Below are 21346 nucleotides of genomic sequence, written 5' to 3'. Positions count from 1 at the left end.
TGTGCAGAATCTTTCTTTTTTTTTAATTGAACCTATTGGGGTGACGTTGGTTAATAAAATTATGTAGGTTTCAGGTGCACAAGTCTATGATACATCATCTGTATGTTGTATTGTGGGTTCACTGCCCCAAGCCAAGTCTCCATCCACCACCATTTATTTCTCCTTTACCCTCTTCTACCTCCTCCCACCCCTTTCCCTCTGATAATCACTATACTGTTATCTGTCTGTGATGGTCTCTTTGTTTGTTTGTTTGTTTGTTTGTTGCTTAATCCCATAACCTTTTTTTTACCCAGCCCCCGACTCCCTCCCCTCTGACAGCTGTCAGTTTGTTCTCTGTATCTATGAGTCTATTTTTATTTTGTTTGGCAGAATCTTTTCTAGAAGCAAAAGAAGGTGGATAATTAAGTCTGTTCCTGACCATCATTTTTTAATTAAATCTTTATTGTTGAAAGTATTATACATGTCACCTTCCCTCTCCTCCCCCCCCCCCTGCCCCTGCCCATTGGCCCCTTCTAGCTGGCCCCCATCCCCTGCGCCAGGCTTTTTTGTCTATGTCCATGGGTAATGCATATATGCATACAAGTTCTTTGGTTGATCTCTTCCCACCTCCACCTTCCAAGAGTACACAGTCTGTTCAATGCTTCTATGTTTCTGGGCATGACCATCATTTTTTTATTCTATTAAAATTAATCTCAAACGTTACTTGACATTTCTCTACTTACATCATTTTTTTATTCTATTAAAATTAATCTCAAACGTTACTTCCACATTTCTCTACTTACTTCACCTCATAACATATCACATCTGTGTATCATAGTCTATTGGTAACATAGTCTAGTTACCAGAGTGAATTACACATGATTTAAAGGGCCAAAGAGAATATTGATAAAGTTCTTGAAGAAGTCCAGAAATTTTGAATATCTAGTGCTCAAATTGACCCTACATGATATCTGTCTCCTATTAAAATGTTCTAATTTTAAATACTTACTTACTCAAATATAATATATTTTATCTTAAGGAAATACTAGAGGCAAAATTTTATTATCCTACAGCATTTTTCCAGAAACTGTGTTAATATTCAATTGAGTGTTGTTTGACAGCCTCACCCCCACCTCATAAATCAGAATTTTTGGGGAGCCTCGCCAAGGAATGTACATTTTCAGCAAGTGCTTTAGGATTTTGAAAATAGTCCCAGAGACATAAGGAATGGGGACTACAAAAGCAGTCTAGCAATATCGTTGAAAAGAAATGGAACTAAACATTGATTGAACATACTTAATGTGCACCAGACTTCTTTGTAAATTTTGATAATTCATAGTTATTTTTCACATTTCAAAATCTACCTGATTGAGAAATTCTGCATAATCCTTGAGAAAAAACCCCCACAAAATGTGAATCTGCATACATTCTACAATAGTAAGTTATTATTTATAAAATACACTTCAGCCAACAAAATCAAAGCAGTTCATGGAATAATCCTGCAAACTCATTAATACTCAAAATATCCTCTGAGTTGCATAATGAGGAGTAACCTATAAATAGCTTTAAAAAAATCACTAGACCTCCCAAAATTCTATTAGCATGGGCTCTAGCCAAGTTTAACAAATGCTTCACTCACCCTAATAACAAAAGGCACCTCCTTTATCTCTACCAACATTGTAAGCTCAAAGGAAATACACCCAGAATTTCTCTCCAGTAGTTAACTGTGGGAACCAAACAATATTGGGGGAGAGGGTTGGAGAGAATGACAATTCCTTATATTTCTTATTGCTCTTGCTGCCTCCTGCTTTTCTTAAGCTCTGCTTGGTAATTTTTAAGTTTGGTAGATGTGTGAGTAGAGACTTATGGTCATCAGTAAACATGAGGTGGTTCAAAGGTCTTGAACTCAGAAATGAGAAAATGATATACGTAAACAACTGTTAACATGAGTATGTTGGCATCCTATCCTATGTGCACTGTAACATTATTTACAATAGCCAAGATCTGGAAACAGTGCAAGTGCCCATTGGAAGATGAGTGTATAAAAAAGCTGTGGTACATTTACACAATGGACTACTACTCAGCTGTTAAAAAAAAAAAAAAGGAAAGTAAATCAGCTGTTGCAACAGCATGGATGGACCTGGAGATTATTATGCTAAGTGAAATAAGCCAGACAGAGAAAGACAAATACCATATGATCTTACTTAAATGTGGAATCTAATGAAAAAAATAGAACCAGAGACATGGATACATGGAACAGACTGACAGCTATCAGAGAGGAAGAGGGTTGTGGGGCTGGATGAAAGAAGGTAATGGGATTAAGCAAAAAATCATATATGCATAGCACATGGATACAGACAATAGTGCGGTTTTAGCCAGAGGGAAAGGGAGTGGGAGGATAAAGTGGAGGTGGGCAAAGGGGGCAAAATGGGGACAGAAAGAGACTTTGCTTGGGGCTAGGGGGGCACAATGCAGGGTGCAGATGATGTTTTGAATTGTACACCGGAAACCTGTATGGTTTTGTGAATCAATGTCACCCCAATAAATTTAATTTTAAAAAATTTTAAAGAAAATAATATAATGAGTAATAATGCAAGAATTTAAAAAGAGAGAGAGAAAGAGAATGAGAGCATTAAAATAGTGAGAGAGGCAGTGAGAGCGGGAAGAAGAGAATGTAGCATCTTAATTAGAAATATATATTTTACTTTGACCTTGCTGTGTATTCACCAAAATCAATGATCTTCCTGTAATAAACTGCCATTTCTTTAACAGCATTGTTGAAATAATTTATAGATAAAAAGTGAGAACTGTACAATTTCCATTTTATCCTCCTTTCTCCAAATTCATGGCTGCCAGAGTATTCTTTGAAACATTTCAGTGGGCCACTGGTTATGCTAAAAGAAGCAATGATTGACAACAGCCATTCACCATGAAATCAGCACCCAAGTGTTTCACTGACTCTTCTAAACAGTTCAACTTTATCCCTTTGAAGAGCTGTAAATCCCCTGGTAAATTATCTAAATACTGTTCAATGCACAGAATAAAATATTCACTCTGAACTCTTTACATTGTCCACTAATACTCTAAAGATCTGAATGTTTGATACTTCTCAGGTTAGGAAAGAACATTTTAAACCATTTCTCCTAAAATCACTTAAATTCAGTCTAAAGCATGTCAAAATTATTCAGCCTAAGAACAATTGTGTGAGTTTTAAAATTATCACTAAACAAATTCAGGTAAATATTTAAAATAAATAATCTCAAAATATTTTTGCTATTTTTACATTAACAATTTTGTTCCTTATTTGTATTCAACACCATAAAATCATGAAGACAAAAAAAAATTACCACTTATATATACTCCGAGTTATTTGCAGCTCCCAGTCCGTATTTAAAAGTAGACTAAAGAAACATATTTTTACTGCTGCTTTCAATTTTCCTTAATCACTGGTATTTGTTTTGCTTTAGTGCTTTGCTCTCTGGCTTTCTGTGTGAAAGGTGCTTTATATGTTCAATTTGCTAGTGAACTATGAGATGAAAGGAGCCTTAATGGTGAGTTTGAAGACTGTGGATTTTTATTTCTTTTATTTTTTTACAATTGATATATATACAATTTCAGCCTTAATTATCTATGGCTTGTCCTGTTCATGGATCAACAAAGACATATATAAAACATGCCTGTACTGTGTAATTCTTTCAGAAAATTACACAATCAAATAGGTTGGGTGGCATTTGTTCAAACACATTTAGTACTTTATGTGAAATCTCTTTCTATACATAGATATTCAGCCTATAATTCTTTGGTTTCTGACTACCTTTCACAAGATTTAAGTCTTGCAATAATTGTAATTTTCCTTGACCCTCTTTAGACAATTCAGCTTACATCACCATGTGGTGTACTGAAGAGTCACACAGTGTCCTCTTGGATTTCTCAGCAATACTTAACATTTAAAAAAAAAGAATTTCCTAAAGATGGAAAGAAATATAGTATTGCTTTCAGCTCCAGCTTCTCTCTGTTGCTTCAGCCACAACTCAAATGTGCAGCTTGCAACAGCATGAAAGGATGACCCGAGGCTGAGCCTAGGGACTCCATCCAGTTGTCCTAGAAAATTCTCACTTCATACCTCACCCACATTGTGATGTTTCTATTAGTGAATTACAGCAAGTCAGTTTCCTCAGCATGGCCATGTTTGATATGTAATTACTTTCATAGACCAATTATTAAAGATTTGGATTTGTGGATGTTGTCATTTCTTTAAATTTTTACCAGAGATGCCATGTTATTATCAGTTAGTTATTCATTATCCATTTATTGTGGAACTAGAACTGTGCTAGGTCCTGTGGAGACACGGATATAAAGAATAAGGTGTTGCTGTCAGGGAGCTTGCTGATCTAGAAGTGAGAACACAAAACTGACAAAAGTGAAAAATGGACAGTGCATGTTTGCTTTAGAACTTCAGAGAAAAGAAAAAGTAGAATACTCACGAGAAAAATGAATGAAGAAAAAGACATTTGATATGGGACTTTGAAAGTGAGACAGGGCAAGCCAAAGAACATGAAAAGTCACAGGGATGGAAATGAGCAGGCATGTTTATAGGACAGGGAGGAGACTAGCCTAATTGGACACATCCTCCCAAATCGATATCACATATCTATCTACTCTCCCTTTCCTCTGCTACCACTCTGGTCCAGTTCACACTCAGCTCTCATCCAGATGATTACAATAGCTACAATTGGTCTCCTTACCAAGCCCTGTCTGCAATTCAGAGAGCTGACACAATAATCCTTTTTTCTTTTCATCTAAAATCAGATCATTTCAGCCCCCTGTTTAATTGCCTTCAAATGGCTCCCCAATGCACTAGAAATAAAGTCCAAACACCTTACCACAAACTTCAAGGACCTAAAAGATGTGGACCCAGTTAACTGCTTCGTCTTCTTTTCTTTTCTTTCCTTTTTAATATATTTTATTGATTTTTTACAGAGAGGAAGGGAGAGGGACAGAGAGTTAGAAACATCGATGAGAGAGAAACATCGATCAGCCACCCCCTGCACACCCCCACCGGGGACGTGCCCGCAACCAAGGCACATGCCCCTGACTGGAACCAAACCTGGGACCCCCAGTCCGCAGGCCCACGCTCCATCCACTGAGCCAAACCGGTCAGGGCGCTTCGCCTTCTTTTCTAACTCTCTGTTCCTGTCACTATGCTCTAATTTCACTGCTCTTTTTTGTTCCTGAAATCAAGATTGGAGAAAATGAACAGCAACTACATTTGCTTGGTATTTATACAGCTACTGTCTGTGTTCTTCATTCAATCTTTACAAAAATTCTGTGCATAAGGTATAATCCCTAAGTTTTAAAGAGAAAGACCCAGAATTCTAGAGAGACTCAGATCACAGATAATGTGATTATTGGAGTTGTAATTCAAACTCAAGTCTACTGACAACCATTCCAAAGAGAAAGGACAATATTTATAATTAATGCTATATAAAACATGTTAAGAGGCATGAGTGAAAGGTAATTCAAATGTTAAACCCTGGATTAATGAGGAAATGGTGGTGTTACAAAATCTATAACTTGAAAGACCCTGAAAGAAGTATAAGAAAGACACCCAGCCCAGGTAGCCTCTCCTTAAGAGACTGCACAGAAGAGGTGGCTTCTATTCACGGCTCTGCAAACAATGCAGCTGTGAGAATTGGGATGAGTCATCTCCAATGCTCAGATTTCTTCTCTGAAGAAGAGGGGCCTTGAGTTAAGCAAGGATTTCCTAGATGCAAAACCAAAAGTATGATCTGTAAGAGAAAAAAAAAAGATAATTTGACTTCATTAAAATTAAGAATTTGTCCTCATCAAAGCCACTATTAATAAAATAAAAAGACAAAATATAGGCTGGAAGAAAATGTGTAAAACACATGTTTGTAAAGGACATATCTAGGTTATATAAAGAACGCTTAAAACTCAATAATAAGAAAATAACCCATTTTTTAAAATGGACAAATTATGTGAATGGAAACTTTACCAAAGAAGATACACAGATGGCCAATTAGCACATAAAAAGAAGCTCAATATCACCAGTTATTAGGGAAATGCAAAATAAAACCACACATCTATTAAAATAACTAAAATAAAAATCGACCATACCAAGTGTTGCCCAAGATACGGAGGTATTAGAACTCTGATATATTGGTGGTGGTTATATAAATATGTTACAGCTACTTAAAAATCATTTGGAAATATTTTAAATGTTAAATATACATCTAGCATATCACCCTGCTATTCCACTCTTATATTTTACCCAAGAGAAATGACAGTCCATGTCTATACAGACACTTGTACATGAATGTTCAAAACATCATTATTTGTAATTAGCCATAAGCCCGAGAAAGTGTCTATCAACAGATAAGTGGATAAATAAAATGTGGTATATTTATATAAAGGAATGCTCCCTGGGAATAAAAAGGAATCAACTACTGATAAACATAACATAGAAGAATTTCCAAATAATTATGCCAAGTGAAAGAATCCAGATACAGAATACCTATTTGATCATTACACTTACCAAAAAAAAAAAAAAAAAATCTATCAATTGAAAACAAATCTGTAGCAACAGAAAAAAAAAAAAGATCAGTAGTTCATGGACATAGGGAGGGAGTGGCAGAGGGAAGGTTTACAAAGGAACATAAGGAAACTTTGGGGAATGATGGATATGTTCATTCTCTTGAATATGGTGATCATTTCATGGGTGCATACATTTTCAAAACTTATCAAACTGTACACTTTAAGCACATGCAGTCTATTGTATGTCAGTTATATCAATAAAGTCATTTTTAAAAAACAAATAAGTAGAAAACAGTAATGAAGACAATATGATATTGGCATAAGGATAGATTAGTGGAACAGAATTGAGAATCAGGACAAAGCATCATATTTATGTGGTCAATTGATTTTCAACAAAGGTGCCAAAAAATTCAATGGGAAAAGATCATCTTTTCAATAAATTGTATTAGAATAGTTATATATCATATTAGAGGCCCAGTGCATGAAATTTGTGCACGGGGGGGGAGGTGTGTCCCTCAGCTCAGCCTGCACCCTCTCCAATCTGGGACTCTTTGAGGGCTGTCCCTGTAGGATCAGGCCTAAACCAGCAGTGGGACATCCCTCTCATAATCCGGGACTGCTGGCTTCCAACCGCTTGCCTGCCTGCCTGCCTGATTGCCCCTAAATGCTTTTTCCTGCCAGTCTGATCATCCCCTAACCACTCCCCTGCCTGCCTGAACAATGCCTAACTGCTTCCTTGCTGGCCCAATTGCCCCTAACTGCCCTCCCCTGCTGGCCTGGTCCCCCCCAACTGCCCTCCCCTGCAGGCCTGGTCCCCCCACCCCCAACTGCCTTCCCTTGCAGGCCATCTTCTGGTGGCCATCTTTGACCACATGGGGGTGGCCATCTTATGTGATTGTCAATTTGCATATTACCTCTTTATTAGATAGGATACCAAAAAAATTACCCATAACACCCTACTGAAAAATTAATTCAGCGTCTTTTATTGGTCTTACATAAGATCTAAAACCATGAAACTACTAATAAAGGAAGGAAAGAAAATCTTGTTGGCAATACCTGCCCTACTTCATCTGAGGACTATGGAAAAACTGCCCCCTCACCTCTGCTGGCCCCATAGTATCAGCAGAAAACAGGAATCTGATACTTCTCTCTCTCTCTCTCTCTTTCTCTCTCTCTCTCACACACACACACACACACACAGGAACAGAAGCAGGGCACTCTGATTCCCAGCCTGGGGGTGTTCGTGAGGCTTCGAGAGGAACTGGTCTTCTATCCCCTGTCCAGCAGAAACTGGCAGTGCTCCAATTCATTCTCCTGGGTAGTGCCAACTGGGCACAGCAGGGAGCCAAGCTTCCATCCTCAGCCAGTTAGAGAAATGAGATAGGATAAGGAGTCTGGTCTTTAATTAATTAACAACCTAGTTTGGCATCCTCATTTCCTCTCTCCTTCAATTAGATTTATAGGAAATTCCATAGGATGACTCCCAATGGGTCACACTTTTGACAGACCCATCCCTCTGAATGAGGGAATAACTTGTAATCTGACTCCACCCAATAGAATATGACAATGACCAGATAACACCCAATGATTATTTTATGTTATATTAGAGGCCCAGTGCATGAAATTCATGCCCTGGGGGTAGGGGGATTCCTCAGCCTGGCCTATGCACCCTCATAGTCTGGGACCCCTCGGGGGATGTCCACCTGCCAGGGATTAGACCTAAGCCAGCAGTCAGACATCCCTCTAGCAGTCCAGGATCCCTCTCTCCTTACGGCCCGCCTGCTTCCTGCTTCTTACTGCTCAGCTCACTGCATCTTCCCCCTGGTGGGGAGGGACCACCGGAGGGCTCTAGGGCATGTCCGGCCCATCTCGCTCAGTCCCAATTGGCTGGATCCCAGCAGTAAGCTAACCTACCAGTCAGAGCGTTTGTGCCCTGGTGGTCAGTGCACGTCATAGAGAGTGGTTTAGCAGCCTAAGCATATCATTAGCATAGTACGCTTTGATTGGTTGAACAGATGACCAGATGACCAGACACTTAGCATATTAGGCTTTTATTATATAGGTTGGCAAAGTGAAGGGATTTTGCAATGAAATTAAGCTCTACTCAGTTACTTTTGAGGTCATCAAAGGTGAGATAATCTTGGTATCTCAGTGGTCTGGGTCTAATCAGGCAAGTCCTTTAAATTTTAGTGATATGTAAGTGCTCTAAAACTTAGGCATATTAGTGTTTGGACAACTAAAATGTTTATAATAGCTCATAAAACTATATATATAACTGGGTAAATTTTATTATATTTAATTTTACCTTAATAATTTTTTAAGTTAATATTAAGGACCCCTCTGCAATGAGATTCTAAGGGCAGGATTTAGACCCAAGGAAAGGTTGAGAGATAGAGATGATTTCCCCAAATATACAAATCCTATTTACAAGGAGGAGACACTAAAAGTTTTATTCAATGACATGCATTTCTTTGATTTAATGCAGGATACACACATAACCTGAAGATTCCTGAGTTTTCCCAGGAATAGAGATTCAACTCTTTAACCATGAAACTTTACAGGTTCATTGGGTGTATGCAGGTGTCTATAGCTTCTTTAGCTCCACAACACAGTTGAGAAGCTGCTGCAAAGACCATCTGACCCACAAAGCCTAATCTACTCATGTCAGGCCCTGTACAGAAAATACCTGTCAACTTCTAATTAGATAAAAGAGAATATACTTTCTACACATCTTCTAAATAGAAATGAAACAAAGATAATGAAACTCTAAGACAGCTGATAACTATAAACTTATTTAGAAATCCAATAATATTTGTAAAATGTACTTGAGCTAACATGCCACAATTTTATAGCTTACATTTATATAAAAGCATTAAAATAAGCAGTTGCTATCTGAAGTAACTCAATGGTGTTTTTATTTTTGTCTGTCTGTGTACCTCAGGTTTTATTGGATCATGAACCTAAATGTGACTGTTGTCTTTCTGGGAATATCTTACATTCAGCACTCAGGGGCTTGGGTCCTGGTTTTACTTATTCCTTTTATGTCTACACTTATGGCTCTGATAACTCTTCATATGATGCATTGTAACCTGATTTATCAGCCAGAAAAATGTAAGTAAATCACATTTTATATTAACTTTCTGGTTTTTATGGTTTTCTTGACATATCTCCTTCCTCCTTGATTCCCTGTAACTTCTCTTTCAATGGAATTTGTAGATTTCGCTAGATATTACACTTGGGAGCAACGGAATCTGCAACAATATCAATAACTCTATCTTCTTTTAGTTTTCCCTTGTTAAATAGTTTTAATAATGGAATGTTTTAAACATAAACAAAAGTAGAAAAAAATAATTTATGAGTCCCATCTATTCAGTTTTGAGCTTCAGTAATTACCAACTTATCTTTACTCACTTTTTTCTAATTCCTCCTGGCAATTTTGAGGCAAAAACTAAATATTATAGAATTTAACTTGTGTATGTGTGTATATAACATACATATTATGTATGTTACTTTTAAAAAATAATCAAAATCTCATTATCACACACAATAAAAAATTTTATAATATTTATTTATTAAATTGAGCATTTATTAATAACATGAAATGCTTGGTCACTGTAAAGTGACTTTAATTGTTCCCATTTTTCAAATTGTTTTTTTTTGTTTTAGACTTTATTCAAATCAAATGCAAATAAGGCTCAGATAGCCTAAATGGTAGACACGTCTCTTCAACCACATATATCCCCCAATGCATGAAACTACATACTAGTACAACCAACCAAACCACACCTTTGCCTTTGTCTTTTCAAAAAAAATTGTTTAAGAATCTGAACATTTAATACAGTGTTTCCCTTATAGATTTTGCTGATTACATTCAACAGGTTTTTCTCCTCCTCATTTCCCATAAGTTATCTGATAGACCTAGACAGTTAATCAGATTCAGATATTTCTTTTGGCAAAATTCCTTCATAGATGGCGTTATGAACTCCAATCAAGATGCAGAATGTCTGATTATCTCTGTGTTTTCAGGACCAGTACCTATTGATGATTTTTGCCCAAATTAACCACCCCTCTGGGAGTTGCAAAGTGGTGATATTTTATATTTCTTTTGCTTTTATTACCTGAAATAATGTTTCAACAACTACTTACTTATACAGATATACAGTTTATATAAGAAAAAGAGACATCTATTTCTTTCCCTCTATTTTTAGATTTTCAAGTTCAAGAGTTGAGCTTCAAAATGTTCCAAAGGTAACCTATTAGTTGCCTTTTTAAAAAATAGATTATTGTTCATTCATGAACATAAAAATTTTAATGTGTTTCAATCTACTACAATTATTGATGCTCAAATTGTTCCATAGTTAGGCAGTGAGGTCCTCTTCTTGTGGGTGCCTGAGTCCTTCAGACAAACCTTTGTGTGTTTTTTTAAATATATTTTTATTGACTTGAGAGAGAGAGGGAGAGGAAGACAGAGAGAAAAACATCAATCAGCTGCCTCCTGCAAGCCCCCAACTGGGATCAAGCCCACAACCCGGGCATGTGCACCGAATAGGAATGTAAGTTGCAACCTCTCCATGCATGAACTGAGCCACACTGGCCAAGGCAAGCCTCTGTGGTCTTTGAGTGCTCCCTTGCTTCCTTTTGTAAGATACCACAGTGGTTGGCAAACTGCGGCTTGCGAGCCACATGCGGCTCTTTGGCCCCTTGAGTGTGGCTCTTCCTAAGCCTTAGTAGTACCCTAATTAAGTTAATAACAATGTACCTACCTATATAGTTTAAGTTTGAAAAATTTGGCTCTCAAAAGAAATTTCAATCGTTGTACTGTTGATATTTGGCTCTGTTGACTTAATGAGTTTGTCAACCACTGAAAACGAGTTTCAATTGGGCTGACTGGGCACTTAAGTTTCTGCCAGGTATCTGTTCCATGCCAGTAGGCTACCTCAGGAATGTCCTCAAGGAGATGACAGAAACACAAGAAAGAGCAAGGCCTCTCATATTGTAGACTTAGAAGCACCATACTTGCACTTCTGCTTCATTCTATTACCCAAAGCCAGGCACATGGTCAAGTCCAGAGACAGAGGCAGAGGACACTTCAAAGTTAAATGCCCAAGGGGATGGATGCAGAGAGGGGGAAAGATCATTCAACCCATCAGCAAGACCTATCAATTCTACCTTAGAAATACTTTCCACACCTGTCCAATACTCCTTCTATCTTATTGCTCCCACCACTTCAGTTCACCATGATCTCTCTTACCTATCACCACCTGACTGCTCTGTCCAAATCTTTCTTGTCCATTCCTTCTCAGACCATTCTCAATGCAGCAACGAGAATAAACTTAAAAAGAAAACCTGCTCTGACCACTCATTTAATTAAGTCTGCCAAATGGTTTCCTATTGTTCTCAGGATAAAGGTGAAAATCCTGACTAAGGCCTGAATTGTTTTCAATTTTCAATTGAGGGGTTATTTTAAAGCAAATAGATGAACCTGGTGAAAGGGAGAAAGACAGTGAAGATGGAGTGTGGGAAAGAGAGGCTTTGTAATGACTTCCATGTGAGGACAGCCTGGGACCCCTTTCTCCAACCTCATCTCCTTCCATCCTTTCTTTCACTTTATGGTTGGAACACATCATAATTCCCCAACTTGTACACTATTTCAAGCCTCTGGGGTCTTATTTGGACTGCTCTGGAAGAATTACAATAATAAATTAGAGATTAGGATGAGATAATAAGTAGTCAATATACCCATAGCTCTCCCAATATTCTCTCTTGATGTTCTCACCATCTTTTAATCTAGATAAACATGTACACATGGTTATGCTAGGGTGACGTGAGAGTAGTATACAGGTGTGACAACTCATCCGAGAGGTTTTTGAGCCTGAGTCTGAGATACAACTGTCAAATCGGCTTTGCAGAGAAGAAATCTAAGAGGATGAGGTCAGAGAAATGGGATGGAAAACTTAACACATGGTGCAACTTCTTCACTAAGTTAGGCAACCTGCTCTCTGGAAAGGGACTATTAAGCCAAGACATTCTTCAAGACCGAGGCTGACCAGAGATGCCTTTTAGTCCACAGGGGCTTATCCTGTTACTCTTTCAGAGTTTGAGAAGGCTTATCAGGGGCTAGGCACACATAACCTTACTCCTTGTCTCTTCTCCCCAATTTTCTCAGGGGAATATTTCTGAATATTAGAGACATGGAAAAAAGTGACATATTCTCATTTTCTCTCTCCTCATGTAGGGGTTTCACAATTTAACTGTAGGGGCCCTGTAGAATTCTTTCTCTCTCAGTGATCAACAAGAGGCAAATGTGAGTGCTTTAATCTCAACAAGTCGTCTTAGTTGAATCTACCAGGAAAAAAAAAGGTGTAAGAGTGAACTTTTCCCTATCCCAATAATACAGATCTTCACCCAAAACCAATACTTCCATACTTGGAACACATCACAATTCCCGAACTTGTACACTATTTCAAGCCTCTGGGATCTGACCTGGACTGCTCTGTGTCCAAGTAGAGTTGTTTTTCCCTCCTTTTGATACGGATTCAAAACCCTCTGCCTTATTCCCTAAAAAAAAAGAGAGGAGAAGAGCGCAGATTGGTTTGGCTCAGCGGATAGAGCATTGGCCTGTGGATTGAAGGGTCACACGCAGGAGAGAGGGAGAGAGGGAGAGAGGGAGAGAGGGAGAGAGGGAGAGAGGGAGAGAGCGAAGGATCAGGCTTTTGGAGAGGAGAGTCATCATTTCCTTCCCTGAACTTTAAATCTACTCTTTCACACACAAAAAACCTGTGTTTTCTCTTCCCATATAATGCAATCTAGAGACTACAGTCTTGGCAATAGGGATTCTCATTGCTACTTAGTCTATCACAGTTTCTAGGTCTTTCAGTGCACAAAGCTAGAAAAAAAAGAACAAATGTTCTTTTTTCCCTTTCTTTCTAAGAGAATAACCATTTGGATTATACTAATGCCCTAGTCAAAACCAGTGCTATGGGATTTTTACCTAACTTTATCAAACTTAGAACTTTTTCTACTTCTTCCCATGCCCCAAATCCCAGTTCTCAATAACAGCAATATATTCGCACATTTGCTTTATCTCAAAAGACACATTCAGTAGTCTTAGACTAACACTACCACCAGCAACATGATTGTTTGAAAAGAGTTTCAAGATTTTTCTTGCAGGTTTTATTTCTTTATGGTATAACCCCTAAGAATGTTCACTAAAATGATTATGCTTCAAAGTCATTTGGTACAGTTCCTTTCTATCTTATTAAATCACTAACTTTATATACAATTAAGTGCATTTGTTCCATTTTTCTTCATACTTTTAGATGGTTTTATTTTAATTTTGTTTGTAATTATGTAAAATTTATGTTCAAGACAAGGTCTATATATTCCTATATTCTCTCCTATTCCTTTAGGTGTCAATTTATGTATTTTTAAAGAATTATCATTCCTTTTTTAATGAAAGAAAATACTAAAATGTTATATGTGTGTCTGTCTCTATGTATATGTATTTCCTCCTTCTTATATAAGCAGTTGCACATTATTCCCACTTTTTCTCGCCTGCATTTTTCATTTAATATAATCTAGGGGTTGTTTCATAACTATATATAAAAATATTCCCCATTCCTTTATATTGCTGCATAGTATTCCATTGTGTGGTAAACCATTGCCTATTTTACCAGTCTTATATTGATACACATTTGGGTTGTTTCTCTACTTTTGCTGCTAAGTAGGTTGTAATGAATAACTTGAACTATACCTCCCTTTGCATGTTTCCCCATATGTCTTTAGGATAGATTCCTACAAGTAGGATTGCTAAATCAAAAAGTAAACCCATAGATGGCTTTGCTGTATATTGCCAAATTTCCTTCTAAAGTGGTTATACCATGCTGTATGTTTTCACCAAAAAAATGTATGAGAATGCCTGTTTCCCCATAGTCTTTCCAACACAGTACACTGTCACTTTTCATTTTTGCCAATTTGAGGGTGGGAAATGGTATTTCACTGAAATACCATCTCTATCTTCTTTTAGTTTTCCCTTATTAAATAGTTGACATCTCTCTTATTATGAGAAAAGTTGAACATCTTTTCATTGCTGTAGAGTAATTTGAATTTTTCTCACTAAACTACCTATTCATATATCTAGTTCATTTTTCCTATGGGGTTGTGAAATTTTTCATTTAATTTTTAGAAAATTTGTATATATTGAAGATGTTAACCCCTGTGTATTATAATAGTTGCAAATATTATATTCCATTTGTCATAAATCTTTTAACTTTGCTTCTTCTATTATCATCTATAGAAAAACTTATTAGGTTTATTTGCTTTGTTTTTGAGGGGCATTAATGTTTATAATTAAACTAGAGGCCTGGTGCACAAATTTGTGCACTGGTGGGGTCCCTTGGCCTGGGTGGCGATGGAGGCCTATTGGGGGGCTGGCCAATGGGGAGGGAGGGACCCCAAGAGGTTAGGCAGCCAGCCCCCCTGATCTGGGCCTATGGGGGGGCCAACCGGCAGGGGGGAGGGACCGTGGGAGGTTGGCTGGCCGTGGGAGATTGGCTGTGGGAGCACACTGACAACAGGGAGCAGCTCCTGCATTGAGTGTCTGCCCTCTGGTGGTCAGTGCATGTCATAGCAACTGGTCGACCAGTCATTCTGGTCATTCGGTCGTAAGGGTTGCTTAGGCTGTATATATATATATATTGGATTTATCAATTTTCTCCATCATTGCTTCTAGAGTTTGAACCATGCTGAAAATTTTTCTTCACTCCCAGATGATAAAGGAATTCATTCATATTTTCTTTTGGTGCTCATATTATTTTTTTAACTCTACAACTCTGACGCATTTGGAAATTATATTAGAATCGGTTTTAAATGAATTTATCTTTTTTCCATATGACTATCAAATTATCAACCTGATTTTCTAAAAAAAAGATCTCTACTTTCCCCACTCATTTGAGATGTCACCTTCACTATATACTGCCATTTACATTTCTGGAGTTTCTATTCTGTTCCCTTCCTTGATCTATTCATCTATCTTGTTTAACAATGACCTTAATTAAACGTATTTCACTTTTGGTAGTACTTTTACTACTACCACTGTCTCTACTAATCTACACAATACCACTAATAACAAGGCAATGAGTTGTGTTTTTAAAAATTAAGTGCCTTCACCAGTGTCACTTCATTTTCACTATATACCTCTGAGGGAGGGAGGAAGAGCACTGTCTATCTTTTTACAGAGGAGACTTTATATAATTTGCCTCTGCTACTGTAGCAACTACATATCTTTATCATATCACGTTATACTGAAATGACCTATTTATGAATACAATTAGAAAATCCTATGTCTTACATGCTTGGAATATGGTAAATGCTCAATCAGTGCTTGTTATTCTTAAACTGAGTGTAGAGACAGATGCGTAATTTATTAAATGACTTACCCAAGGCCTCACAAAATGGCTAAAATGGAACCAAAGCCCAGGCCTTACTTTGCTATATATTATGCTCATTTTATTGCACCACATACTAAAGCACGAAGCATAGAAAACAGCATCCACAGAAGCCTCTGACCCTGTCTCTCAGAGCTCCGTGGCCTGTGGGTCACAGCTAAGCAGAACACGCCATTCTGGTAGTCTGTGAAATGGGTTCAACATGCCAAAAGGTGTCTGAGAGATCCTCTCTGTCAGCCCCAACTCACAAAAAAAGAGGAAAATTAAAGTGTGAGCTTTTATTGAAAGACCACTCTGACATATGCTGGAATATATAATTATCAAATAATTCTCTGTGTTTGTGTGTGTGTGCATGCTATATATGTATATAAGGTATAGATTCAAAATTTCTAAACAACTATTTAGTATCCACCCATTTGCTTTTCAATCTCATATTTGAAAAAATATTCATCTAAATAAATAAAATTATTCAAAATTATTCAGATATATGTCATTAACTGCCAGCCTATTGTGATCCACATGTTAAATTTTTTAACATGCAATAAAGTAAGCTTGCTTTGGACATTGACCAAAAAATTTATAAGCTGCTAGTAAAATTGTAACAGGAAATTTTTGTCACCAGTTTTCTATACACAATACTCTATAAAGTGAATATTTAGTTTTTTTCATTTTGTTTTGTGTTGCCAAGTTATAAGATCACCCAACTCTGATGAAGTAAAACTCTTCCCTCTCGCAAAGTATATAATCTTTATTTTGGCTTCTTCCTCTCTGATGACTAAATTGGAAATTCCTCAAAGCTGTAATTCAAAGCCATAGGTGACCTTAAAGAAATGATTTTTTTATATGCTACCTTTTATTTTAAGGTAACTTTTCAAATGTGGACCGTGCATTCCATTATGTTTAGCTGTCAAGCACGGCCTTCATTTGCATTTCTTCCCACTGCTATAATTTTGAGAACTGGCAGGTGACCAAAGAAGAAAAAATGTGCATCTACCATCTAGAGTGCAATGTAGGCTTTTTTATTATAATTAAGTAGCATAGATATTCATGATTAGAGGAAGGTCAGAGGAGCAGAACATCAGAGCCAAGGACTTGAAGGTACAAAGAATAGAAAAATTGCTTTCTAAAGTTTTTTTTAAATAGTAATGGTGACAATCTTTAAGTTTTGCAATAAAACATTTTAAATAGCTCATCTGTTTTATTTTAAAATGTGCACGCCTGGTGTGCTTGCACATTTAAACTGGAGCTTGAAGTCTCAGTTACTTCCCATTTCTGCTCCTGGTGCAGAAAAGCAATTTGAGAATTATAATGACAATGGATTTTTTTAAAGGCTGAGTCTACATGACACCCAAAACTATTTGTACTGAGGCATGAGTTTTCTATTAAGTATAATGGATTAATCCAAGGAGGCAGTGTGATGTGTAGATGGAGATGTTTTCAACTCCTAATTTTCAGTGATAATTCTGCGATTTGATAAGACAGGCAGATTACTATACAGTTTCTTTGCTTGCCCTCTCTATCTAGCTTATTGGCTCTCTTTCAGTCCAGCTGATCAATTTAGGTTTATTACTTCTCCAGCCCTCTGACTTACAATGCACATTGTTTACTCTTCCTCCACCTCCTTGGCTAAGTTTTCTCCTCCTAATTAATGCAGAGCCCTAGGATTCATTCCAGGGACCCTGGCTCTTCTCTTCCTGCCCTCTTTCCTTAAGTAACCTCTAGTTCCATAGTTTTTAATGCCAACTATATACCAAGCGCTCAGTTTCATATAGACCTCTCCTCTCACCTTGAAACTCATGTAACTGACTTCCTATTCAACTTTTTTTTTTAATCCTCACCCAAGGATATTTTTTCCATTGATTTTTAGAGAGAGTGGGAGGGAGAGGGAGAGACAGAGAGAAACACTGATATGAGAGAGACACATTGATTGGTTAACTCTGGTATGCCTGGACCAAGGCCAGGAGTCTGTAACCGAGGTATGTGCCCTTGATTGGAATCAAACCTGGGACCCTTCAGTCTGCAGGCCAATGCTCTATCCACTGAGCCAAACCAGCTAGGGCCCTATTTTGACTTGGTTATCTAAATCTCAAAGTTAACCTGACCAAAATTCAATTGTTAATTCTTCCAACTTCAAACTTACTCCTTTTTTATCTTTTCCATCTCAGTGTAAGTCACTAACACCCAGTTGTTCAGGATAGAAAAAGTAGCCATCCTCAATTTTCTCATTTCTTCAACCTCTTTTCACATCATAAAATTCTATTGATTGTTCAAAAGCACATCCCATCCTGTTCACTTCTCTTCATTGCCACTACTATGTCCAAGTCACCATTACCTTTTTCTGTCTCCTAGCTTCCTCTCTGATCCCTAAAATCCATTATCTAACCAGAGTTTCAGAGTAAATTTTTAAAAAATATACATCATATGTTATCTTAACTCTGCATAAAACATCTTAATGGTCTCCCTTAACAGTGAGGATAAAATCCAAGCTCCTTTCCTTGATGTAACATCTGACCCCGGACCAACTCTTGGACCACATCTCCTCCCAATCTTTTTCTCACTAACTGAGCTACTGACTCATTGGTCTTAATTGTTCCTGAACTTCTCCCAGCTCATGACATGCCTGGTATATGCTTCCTGCAAAGTTCTTCATTTACTTCCAGTCTATTCAATCCTCAGTTCAAATTTCAACTTTTAAAGTCTCCTCTACACCAAACCCCACAATGGGTCTCTATCTTATCTATTTTGTTTTTATCATTGGATTTGTCTAATATTTTCTCGCTTGCTTACTCTCATCCCCAGTAAAACTTAGGTCTTGATTACTGCTATATTTTTAAGGCCTAGAAAAGTCCCTGGCACACAGTATGTACTTAATAAGTATATTAAATGAATAAATAAGTGCATTCACATTTGTTTGGCATCAATTATGAGCACTCACAGTGCTGGCTCAAATTTTAGACCTCATTCAAGCTTAATCATTTCTTGTTCTTAACCATTTTGTTTCTTATTGCTTCATATCACTGCCGGAGTCCAACCCCAGCGCGTCCAGGGGTCCCCAAAGGTGTGGACGGAGTCGGCGAAGAAGGAAGGACATGGAGACAGTGTTCAGTTGATCAGCAGCCTAGCCAGGATCTCTAGCCAAGTTCTGGTTTCGATCTCCAGAGAGGTTCTGCTTAGGCTCTCCAGAGAGGTTCTGTCCAGGTACTCCAGTCAGGTTCAGTCACCAGGTTCTAGTCAGGTTCTCTTGCCAATTTCTGTAGTCAGGTTCAGATGCTGGGGTCCATCTTCTGTCTCTAGGCTCTGTGTAGGTTCTGTCTTCTTGATTCTGTTCTAAGTTCTGTGTCTTGCTGTCTTCTGAATTCTGTCTCTTGCTGTCTTTGTTACAACTGTATTTATACCAGTTCATTTTAATCCTGTCAATCTCTATTACAAAGGTTAGGGCGTTTCTTATCTCCATTCCAGGGAGTAAAGATTATGTAGTTTAAGCATGATTGTTTGTAGTTAAAGTGATTAACTACCCGCCTGGCACTTAGTTAAGGAGTTTCATCCCCTCCCTGACTTCAGGGAAAAATTCCTACCTGGGGAAACAACCTTTCTCGGAGAGGTGACCTTGGTTAAAACACACAGCGTTAAGGGGAGCAAACATATTAAGAACAGTATGCTATATACGCCAGGTCCCTTGAAACATATGCTGTGCAGATGTTTCTTTCCTGCAGCGACTGTGTCAAGCAGCAAGGATGGACCGGCTTCCGTCATATCACCACATCAGATATAATTTTCCTTGTTTAAATAAATTCATTTTTCAAAGTGTGTATTCAGTTGAAGACAGTGCTGCTCAAAGCCTCATCCATGGAGCAGTGCTGATCAATAAACTGTTTTTTTATTGCAACAAAATAAATAGACACTGAGAGAAAACATGTAGAAGTATTTATGAGAAGTTGCATTTTATGTCTGCTGAATCTAATAGTAAAAATATAAGGACTTATATTTGGTATGTCTTTGCTTCTTATTTTATTCTTTTGGTAGGTCATTTTTATTGTAGTTCACAGATGTATTGACCATGATAGCTCAGGATTTTTTTAAAACTGAGCTTTTAACACAGCTAGTTTAAAATGCACTAATCTAAGCCATCTCTCTTTAGAAATAATATGATAGCAGTATTTGATTGCTTAATAAAATTATGATAAATTTAATCAATTTATCATGCATAAGAGTGGATCAAAATTTACTTTGCAACAGATATATTTGTTTAAAACAAATATTTTATAAAGTCCTTAAATTTGAAATATAGGAAGAAAAATAGAGAAAAATATCTTTAGAAATAGTCTTTCATCCTTCAAATAGTTATCATTTAATAATAAAGCCTGTTTGAAAGTATAGAGTAAGTTGAATCAATGCCAGTAATAACCCTACTATCTATCCACCCAGCACTGTTTTGCAAGAATTGAGCAGAGAACAGGTTGAAAAGAAATAGAGACAAAATCATAAGGAAATGTCAGGAAGGTAAGCCTCCTAGCCCAGACCTGTTCAAATTCAGTCTCTAGTCTGTCTGTTCATCAAGACATTCTCAGTTCTCATCCTACTAAAACCCTAAGTAAACTAATTGAAATAGCTAGGAAAGTCTCATAAGAGAGCAATTCTTCCTGCAATAATAAAGAGATATCCCTATTAAGAGATACAGACCTTGGCCACTTATAGGTGCTTCTGTCCCTTTGACCTTCTCAGTCCCTGGGCCTTTTATTTGTGTCTGGAAATAGTGACTAAAAAGAGGTAATAGTGACTACACATATGAGCCCATCTTGCATCAGCAATTACCCAACATACTTCCACTTGACCTCTCAACACACTTCACAGAGGCCACCAAAGAACCACTGCTGTAATCATTCTTGGTCACTAATAATTTGTACTGGATTTGATTCAGTGACTAAGAGGTAAAAGGCTCCATATTCAATTACCAGGCCCCCAGCTTCCGCAATTAATCAAAGACTGACATAATAGATCTATTACAATTCTCAAAGAAAAGACCAGGTCAAATCAATATAATCATTCTAACCATAAAAAGCAATATTAATATTCTTCATTCAAATATAAAATTCAAAACTCTATGGTATTTAAATGAACTTGTTTAGAATGCATTTCATCTAGAATTTTATTCTAGGAAACTTCAACATAATCAAAATGACAACCAAACTCTACTTTGAGTTTTCATAGCAGTCTTCTTTGGAGAAACTCAGACGTTTTCACATCTACTTTACCATTTACCCTGAAACTATGGTTTGGTGTCTAATTTGTGAAAGGATTTATCTGGTCAAAGGGGTTCTGTAAAAAATTGTACCAATCATAATAATATAACTGAATTGTTAACTAAA

General features: G+C 37.3%; 1 protein-coding gene across 1 annotated transcript in view; it reads left to right on the top strand.

Moving 5' to 3' along the window:
* SLC15A5 (solute carrier family 15 member 5) overlaps nucleotides 1–21346 on the top strand; it is an 84454-nt gene that overhangs the window by 12779 nt on the left and 50329 nt on the right. Inside the window, exon 3 of the mRNA XM_059680952.1 lies at nucleotides 9476–9645. Within this exon, the coding sequence (XP_059536935.1) occupies nucleotides 9476–9645 (170 nt within the window). The remainder of the gene's footprint in view (nucleotides 1–9475; nucleotides 9646–21346) is intronic.

This window comes from Myotis daubentonii, chromosome 2, assembly GCF_963259705.1.
Source record: "Myotis daubentonii chromosome 2, mMyoDau2.1, whole genome shotgun sequence".
Lineage (NCBI taxonomy): Eukaryota > Metazoa > Chordata > Mammalia > Chiroptera > Vespertilionidae > Myotis > Myotis daubentonii.
Note: the sequence above shows the minus strand (reverse complement) of the source record. Positions and strands in the feature narration are given on the sequence as shown.